The 9,738-nt window shown below is 36.4% G+C and overlaps 1 protein-coding gene across 4 annotated transcripts in view; it reads right to left on the bottom strand.

Moving 5' to 3' along the window:
• The window catches only part of spin (lysolipid transporter protein spinster), a 147,278-nt gene extending 137,798 nt beyond the window's left edge, over positions 1-9,480 (bottom strand). For 2 of the 4 annotated variants that reach the window (XR_014133032.1, XM_081771064.1), the window contains exon 1: positions 9,101-9,480. Coding sequence is in view for 3 of the 4 variants with exons in the window: in XM_081771064.1 (XP_081627190.1) it covers positions 9,101-9,389 (289 nt within the window). In the remaining variant the exon portion in view is untranslated. The remainder of the gene's footprint in view (positions 1-9,100) is intronic. The other 2 variants (XM_081771063.1, XM_081771065.1) reach the window with 1 other exon arrangement.
• Between the last annotated feature and the right edge of the window lie 258 nt (positions 9,481-9,738).

The raw sequence follows: 9,738 nt of genomic DNA on the forward strand, positions 1-9,738 counted from the left end.
CTACCACTACCACCGCGTCCCCATTTGAAGCGACAAAAGTAATTTTTACCAAGAACTCTTGTGTACCTACGAGTAGCCTCCTACATTTTCAGACTAAAAAAACCTGAGACACTATGAAAATTATGCACTTGTTACTTCTTGAAATTGAGTTAATTATGTAACAGGGGCGACTGACAAATAGTAGCTTATTCCTATTCGTTTAGTACCGATGACTAACAGAACCGGGGCTTTTTAAATATTGCGCTAATTATGCTTTGGAGAGTTTTTCACAATTTTACTGGGACACATTACGTAAATCCGGAGCATCTGAAAGCCCTACCTATGAACAGTCTTACACAACCGTACGTACGCAATTTATCATTTTCACTTGCAATAGAGATCTGAAATGTTTTTTTTTTTTTTTTTTTTTTAGTTATATATCGTCGGCGGCAATTCAAAACCTGCTATGTGCATTTTGCAGGAGAAGCGAAAAACAGTATCCTGGTTAGCTTTTTGGCTTTATAAAAGTGATGTTATAAGTAATATTTGATGCTGCACGTAACTGGTACCTTCTCAAGTTACTTGAGAAGGTACCAGTTACGTGCAGCATCAAATATTACTTATAACATCACTTTTATAAAGCCAAAAAGCTAACCAGTATACTGTTCTTCGCTTCTCCTGCAAAATGCACATAGCAGGTTTTGAATTGCCGCCGACGATATATATATATATATATATATATATATATATATATATATATATATACAAGGGCGGATCCAAGGGAAAGTTTACACGGGATAAAATGAGCAATTCAGCTTTAGACTGGATAAAACGGCATATTATGGTTTAGCCCATCCCTTGATCGTATCCTGGATCCGCCACAGTATATATTGCTTTGGCTTACAAACAAGAACCCAGGACTTTCGTTAACAAAAATGTACCTCTAAATCCTCATTAGCAAAATACTAAAAATTGTTAGTATTCCCTACAACATACATTAGTTTTTCTATTTAAAAGGCAAGCCGTAATTCGTAAGTAACAATAACGTTGCATACATAATTTTTATCAATTTAATTTAATTTTCACGGAAGTAGAAACTTCATTTATCGATCTGACGTAAAGGAAGTAACGGTCTTACGCAAGAAAATGAAACAACTACATGCGCTCTTGATCCCGTCAAAAACAAAATTTAAAAAAATAAAAATAAAAATAAAACGCGTGATATAACTACAACAAACGTAAAATTCCAATGCAGTAACTATTTACGTTGTACACAGAAATTTACAGCAGCGTCCTTGCATGCTTAATGAATTACCAGAAAACAAAATGAAATAGTAAGAAACCCTGAATTCATTCTGCCTCCACTTTCGCGGTTTTGGGTCACCGCTTGCTTACAGTGTACCCTTCCCACGTGTTGCATAGTATTCAAGTAGGTTTACCGGTGCTGTTCGCCCATTGGCTGCGAGCGATCATACGATGAAGCTCAAAACAGACGATCCTCGTGACGTCACCAGAAAGTCAGGTGAGACACGTAGAGCGTGTCTGCTCGCCCGGCCGGTGTTCTTAATCATGGAAAGAAGCCATGAGTTAGCTTTATTTGTATCCAATGCATTACAAATACTTCGTAACACCATCCCCTTTCTTATGAGGACACAGAACACAATCACAAAATTTCCTTTCTACTTCCAGCCCCACATTAAGTTGACGCAATTCTCGATACAAACAAAACGGTAAAAATAAATATAACCGCGCAAGTATGTATTTTCGACAAACAGGTACACAATTTGGGAAAATTTCCTATAACCCAAAGGTATAGCCATAAAAGAATGATTTGATCGTTGACTGAGTTGGAATTATACTATTCAAATACAGCATAACAAATAAATGCGGATGACAAAAGGTAAAAATCAAACAATCTCGATCAACGTGTTTATAACTTCCTGCAATTTCAATCACATATATAAGTCATTCATTTACGGTTATAGCAAAGCTCAAAGTTGTAGAATAAAGAAAATGCGAATGTGGATCTCGCTGGAGTTGCCTCACAATCGGATTGTCCGTAATTTGATGCCTGGCCTGAAACCACAGATCTATCCCTCCCCTCTGATTAGGATATACTCAGATTTCTGCTAGGTGTAATGTTTACTTGAACTATTATTAAAATGACACTAAGAATACTTGACAATTTGTTAAAAGAATCAGGCTACCTCATTTGTAAAATAAATAAATAAATGTAATTCGAAATTAAAGAAAAAAAATAAAACAGTCCATTTCTAAGTAAAATAACAAAATACGTATTCTATCTCCAATTTTATTATTTAAAAATAAACAAATAAAATGCAATATCATCACTTCCTAACATTAGAATCAAAAGGCCCTGATAAACTGAATTGAGTCACTCTTTAAAAATTTTAGAATACCAAAAAGAATAAAAAAAAACCTCTAGTGCATCACATTGGTAGTATGAAAAGCGGGTGATGTTTACAAAGGAATCTTCGCAAAACCTGTAACTAATTCACACTCTCCTGCCATATTTGTATTTTAAGCCATGTGATCCTATTACTAACTTTCTGCTAACACCATGAAAACATTTCCTCTAATATTTCATTACTGGCATCTAAGTTAAACTTACTTAACAAACACAGGTGTTACAAAGTACTTCTACTCAGCAACTAGAGGTATTCAACACCACGGCCCAATACAACTCAAAATCACTCTATCTAAGGGAAAATCACGGAAAACCTATAAGGCACATTCCAGACGCTCGATTGTTATCAGCACCGTGTATAGTATACTCCTGCAAAAGAACGTGCTCCGAGGAACTAGAAACGGATTTTTTCGAAGACGACCTTGCTAATAAGTTTTTCCTAATGCTAATCTTACGAATAATCTTCACCTTCCTTTTGACAACAAGAGAGAAAGCCCGCTCTGCAGCCTTCGGTGATAGCTATTTACAAATACAATCACCAAACCGATCTCTTTCAACCATATTCTTATATCTGTAAAATCTGTCCCCATTCACTATTCAACTACATTCCTATTCTTTTCCAATGCTCATCATCTCAAAATTCGCCTCTTACACCTTTGTGTCATGTGCATAAATTTCATGCATACTTGTCTATTACTGGAAGCCATACATCATACACACTTCACGTGTTGCTAAATATACCAATGAACGCTCCTGGTCCCGGAGTAAATAATCTGATTTTGAAGCCTGGCGCTTAAGCTTAAAGTGTTAAACGAAACCCAAAGTTATGCCTCGCACATGCTGATGAACTTGCTATGAACAATTTCTTTAAATCCGGCAATTAAAACCCACCACTCAGAAATGAAAGACACCTAAAACAGTTTTAAATAACCACAATTTAAAGCAATGTTTACATGAAATACAATAATTTTGATATAAATTATCTTTGAATCGAATCGCATAAAACGATCAGTAATTTTAAGAACGAGACAGCATGCGTTGCATGGCAGATGTGCGGGACGATCTCCCAGGATAGCCTGTGTATCCACCAACTTTACTGGATTAAAGCCCGACGTGATTTGGAGCCAATGAAAATAGTAGTAACCTCGTTAAACGAGAAACAAATATTCGTCAATTAAAAAATTAGACATTATTATTAATTGGAGCTTAGCATTCCTTGTCAGCACGAAGGCTACATGAGATGGACCCACAGTTTTAAGATGGAATCCGAACTATCGTAATGCGTTCAACTTTCTGGACTGTCCGATCGGGAATAAACTCTGACACCTCGTACATCAAAGGAGCGCGTGCTAGCCACTAGATCATAACTCTCTATGATATACATTAATTAACAATACATTCCATTTAAAACGGAAACGGTATAAGAATGATCGAAGAAACAGTTTGAAGATAATCACAACTTCCCAAGCACAAGGACATTAGGCACAAAAAACAGCACGGGAAATTATTTAGAAATTATAATTTCTGTCCCATGCATTGTTACTTTACTGGCAGGGATGAATTTTATCAAATTTATCAGCTTGATCAGCTACAAAAGGTCAGTGACTGGGGAGGGGAAGAAGTACGCAACCGCTTGTTAAAATTCTCAAGCATGCACGTACACAATATATAGTTTATCTAAACCTTTCAACCCAATTTCCTTCCCTTTAGATTCATAAAGGGCAACAATTTGACCAAACATACCTCTAGTATTGACACCATAATAAGAGAAAGAGTAATGTAGTGAGAAGCGTCTAATGTGTTCGAAAGAGGAAAAAGTGATTTGTACAAAAATACGCTTCTCATATTGCGGTGGGCAGGATAGCTCATTAATACAGTGCTTATCTCTGGTGCGAAGGAGTTTGTTTCCATCCCAGACTAAATGAGTTTGTGAAGACGTTCATGGGTCTTCACGAGGGTCCCCCGTCCCCTTTTCCCCACATTCATATCCTACCAATTCCTTCTCTACCATTTACCAACGCCGAACGTACTAGCCACTAGATTAACAGGCAGGGCTCCAGGACAAGTTTTCATTATTAACAAATATTTAATTTAATCTCTTAACATGAAAATACTCGGACTGTATCATATGGCACTCTAGAACTCAAGTGAAACGACAGTAAAAGAATATATCAGGACAAGAGAATAAACCGAGCATATCCGACAAATCCAACTAGCAATACTGAACTGTGCCAGATAACAAAAGTAACAAACACAAAAGATTCTCATTATTTCTGTTACTTCGATTCTATCCAAAGTCCTGAAATATATGCATGCACCATATTCATGTTTTCAAAAAATTTACACTGCTACAGCAATTTGGACTAAAATCAAACACAAAAAAATAATGAACAAGTCACACTAATAATAATGAACGTACGCCATAATTTCCTTAGCCCTGAAAATTAGAAGTTGAAACCAGACAGTACTAGGATTTCAACAGCCACGCGACAAGTATATATGTGATGTCTTCACTAACTAATCTAGTATTTAATAATAATCTGCTGTGTAACTTTCCCAGGCACGTATAATCTGTTAAAGGCTCGTTGGAGGAAATCTCAAAAAATTACGTCGAAGATCCTCTTCCTCTTAAAGACTTTGCATAAACACATGGCTCCTTATACTACTGTACAATTTACATTGTTAAGATGCTGTGAATAAATACATTTTAAAAAATGATACGAATATACTTTTTTGTTCCAGCAAAAATCTGTGTATTATTATGGACACAAACTCTCTCTTTTAAAGGTCATGAACAATCTTTTCATAATGGATAGGAATCATCATCAGCTCTCACGTATTTAGCAAAGAAAATACTTTCTGCATTTTGAAAATGTATCTTTAGTTGACTCTTTTGACTGACCCCATACATACACGTAAACTTTGATCAGCAAGTAGAGTTCGCAGGATTACACGAGAGACTCCGACTTCTTCCAAGAAATTCATAAGCAATCATGGTTGATTAGTTCTGTCCATATTTCCAGTATTTAATAATAATGTTCCATTTTACTGGATTACTTGTACTTTGAATACCGTACAGTCTGTAAGTGAATCAAGAGACTTTTACACATTTGATTTGATTTCGAGGTTATCATACCTATCAAAAAGGTGGCTATATAAGACGTCTACCTATAGCTTAACGTGGGATCCGAACCACATGAGTTTCTGCAGGGAATCAAACCCGGGTCTCCCATGCGAAAAGCGCGTAGCCTATGCCAATCACTTAACCATGAGGGAGCTCGAGATTTTTATAGACATATAACTCGTATTTCAAGAGAGAATTATCATAAAGACGTATTTTACAAGTACATACTACCCATATAAATATATCCCCAAGCGACACTCGTTCCTTGAGAGAATTCTCGATGCAGTTTTACTACATGGATCCACATTGTAAAATGTACAGAGAAATTTGATCAACTCTTTAATTTACCCATTTTATGTCGAGAACAGAATCCAACCAACCCCTGCGAGGCTTTTAACCCGTTCATAATACTACTCCTACTTATATTATGGATTCGCATAGTAAAACTGCACGGAATTTTCTCCTAACTGCCCTAGTAATTCGAACACCGACTACAGTATCTAGATATTAACCTATATTTATACTTATAGTTTACCGATATTGCACACAATTATCACGAGTTACGACAAATGTCCGTCACTTAGAGGTTTCACAGTAACAATCCGAAATTCCAGTGTTCCGTACACAGGGTTGGCTGGTTTAAACCAGCTGTTAAAAAAAAAAAAAAAAAAGGTTTAAACCAAAAAACGAAAAATGTTCGTAAAATATTGATGAACACGCATTCGTGGGTTATCATGTTTCACTCCCGTACATTATTCGTATTATATTCAGACCTAAATTCCCCATTCAGTACTCAAAAATATTATGCTACAAAAGCAACTTTTGTTCTTTTCATAACTTTATGAATGTTTCTTTTGTGATTTTTTTTTTTTTATGGTTTGTTGTTATTGTTTCCAATTGCAATCAAAGAAAAATTCTAAATATTGTTTCGTTTCAATAATGTTTACTGTTGGTAAAATTCATCGAAGTGCCGTACTTTTTTTGGGGGGGGAGGGTCATAAAAAAAACAGCAGAGGCATTTATTGAAATCAGAAGTATCTTTGGTATCCATTTATGTATAAATGGGTCAGAACCAAAGCGGATTCAAATAATTCGTATCCTTATTCACTTTTCTTACTGATATGCAAATTAAGTCGTCGTATTTCTTTAACTTGGACTAATAAAAGTCGTAGTGAACTAACTTGGACTAAATTAGTTCTTGTGTACACTGCAGTATTTTGAAATTGCCCATATGTAATTCTGTACAATGGTTTCACTTGTGCAACTGTTTATTTTTTGTCCTTTTGAAATGGCTCTTGACAATTATATTAACAAGTATGTCAAGATCAGTACAATGTATTTTTATCAGAAGTCGGCAATCGTATCGCCACTTAATCCTGGTTTCGAGTTCAAAGCCGAGAAGCGATCTGGATTTCGCTTTGAGCTTATGTAACCCCTTTCAGTGTAACCCGATTGTTGTAACATAACACGAAGGCGAAACAAACTTATTTCTGTTCATATGTGATATAAATACATAGAGCAAATTACTTAAACCAAAAAGACCTGGTTTAAACCAAAAAAACCCTGTTTTTTTGGTTTTTTCAATAAAAACCATGGTTTTTGCCAACCCTGTCCGTACATACCAACCTCACAGCTAAGTCTACCGTCCCATTGCGACCACTACCTATCAATCTATAAATACATTACATATACTAATGTGGGAGTTTGACAGAAAAAGTCTCAGATTAGCGGTACTTGGTTTATTGTCTCGGTTTGAGTGGCAAGGACAGGAGGCGAAATTTACTGGTTAAATTAAGACCCGAAACAACATTAGAGATCGCAATCTGAGACTCAGTAGTACACCCTCACCATGAGGGTTTGCAACTTTGTCATGAAAAGAACTCCAAATATTTGGATTCGGTAATTTTAAATACGTAACAACACAAATAAGTGTTAATTATATCGTGCAAATTGATAACTGGTCAGCATACATAGTATGAGTTCTTTCATTGGTAAAAGATTTATCTCTTACTGCCAAAAACATGTTTATTCAGTTACAGAACCCTTTGACGCGCTGGTGCGACTGGTCTATGGAAGTTTTAACAGTTTCCACCAGTAAGCTTAGACGAGCCGCAAAACTACCTACACATTAAGGTGAAATTCGAAGCATCCTGATGTGTTCAACCACGGGCTGAACACGAAACCAAAACACTACAGGGTGTATTCGTATGGAAGACTAGGAAGAGCCTGGTTCATCCTAGGCCATGCAAGGTGGTGAGACATGTCCGTGGTATCCTCCTACGTTCTCCAATTCTTCCATATTCATCCACTTTTACCAATAATACGCCTCCCTTCGCTAAACGAGTAAGTCCATGGGACATTAAAGATTTATTCATTGTCTGTGGGAAATCAAAGATTTTCTTCTTCATTGTTAGTGGACTGTTATTTTGCTATTGTTAGGCGCTGTTGACCACTAACTACAAAAATAAGATAAAACAATGTATGTACGCGTGAATCCCATGTAAGTCCCAAATAAAGGAAGCACTGCAAACTGTATACATACATACTGCAATACCTAATGGGCTTTCAGAATGATTTCACATAATGACAGCCCCTGTGCGTTAGGCGCCCTAACCAACTGTTAAACCATGTCTTCGCTCGCTGGCATTTAGTCCAGCACGCGTCTCAGCAGGTTACAAAGCAAAATTTATTGTGCAAGTGTAATAATCAAAATTAAAATCCGGTAATGGAGTAGATCTTAGACACGAGTTTTGTAGAAAAATAACTTGTATCCATATGGACGCTAGGCTATTCTCAATTTGCACGCATAAAATGGGCTCCTTACTTCGTTAAATTACACATTTACCCGTACAAATTCCATTTATGAAGAGCATTCTCAAGCTACATCTCTTTCACTACTACCCACAAACACCAGATTTAATGAGAAAAGGACGATTTGCAAAGTCAAACTAGATTCAAAGACAAGTGTGAATGCGCCAGGAATCGAATCCGGTTGTACATACAGATTTGGGTGGAAATGTTGTTATTGAACGGCCAGTCGAGCAGCGAACCAAAACCGTAAGCCGGAGACCCTAATATGACTCTCAGCCCAATCCGTTCTTCTCTCCGTATTTCTTTCAGATGTAATGTCCTTTTTCGAACTCCTACCGGCACCTGAATTCGAAATCCACACATTTCCCACATAAAAAACCTTGATCAAGGCCGTACCAATGACAGATATGCGTAAGTCGGAATCCCTCCTCATTTGCGAAACTAAGATAATTTCCTATAAAGGGGTGCGGGCAATGGGTCCTTATTTTTGAGAACTGAAAAGTACCTATCCGTAGTCTAACAGTATAGCACAGGGCACAATAGTATTCATTCCTTCTCACTCTCTAGTTACGCGCCTTTCCCTTCAAATTTCTCAAGTTGACTGGATAAAATGTAATTTACAACCATTTTCTTGTTTCTATTTACAAATATATCACATTCCCTAATTTTATTTTTTATTTTATTTGAGTACAGCATTGTATAAATAAATTTTAAAAAATACAGTACATACATATACATGCGACTGCATTATCACTAACCTGCAAGTGTAAATCTGTCCATATAATTTATTAGATTCACAAAGCATAGTACCACAACCGTCAACCACTGACGAAAAGTTACAGAACTTATACCACGCCTTCCTTTTATTACACCAATTTTTGAAGTTACCCCATCGATATCGTCTGATCGTACAGAGGCACTATTAACACTGTCACTGTCCGTCTCGCCCACTAGTTCTTGGTGTGAATTATTTTGTGGTAACGTTGTGTCTTCCATGTTTAATATTTTTAAGGAATGTCTATCTACCACAAGTTTCTGAGCAGGCATAGATAGAATCACCAGCACATACACACAACCTCACACTTTCACCGCCAACTAACTGCAACTAAATCCACGCACCCAACACCCATGCTTATTTAGCCGGCCAGTGTTGCCAGGTTGTATTAACAAAAAAAAAACAGGAGTTTTTTAAGTTTTTGTAAAAAAAAAGAACGTTTTTTTTTTTTAAAAAAAAAGAACGTTCTTTTTTTTTTAAAAAAAAGGATAAAACAGTAGATTAATCTTTGACAGATTGCAGTGGTTTTGGTTCGCCCACAAGTAATTTTGTATGCAATTTCTGAGTCCCTACAAACGGATTTTATAAGCACTGGCAAATGTTTCATTACATTAAAAGACA

Source organism: Thermobia domestica, chromosome 9 (genome assembly GCF_964235325.1).
Source record: "Thermobia domestica chromosome 9, izTheDome1.hap1.1, whole genome shotgun sequence".
In the NCBI taxonomy this organism is placed as follows: Eukaryota; Metazoa; Arthropoda; class Insecta; order Zygentoma; family Lepismatidae; genus Thermobia; species Thermobia domestica.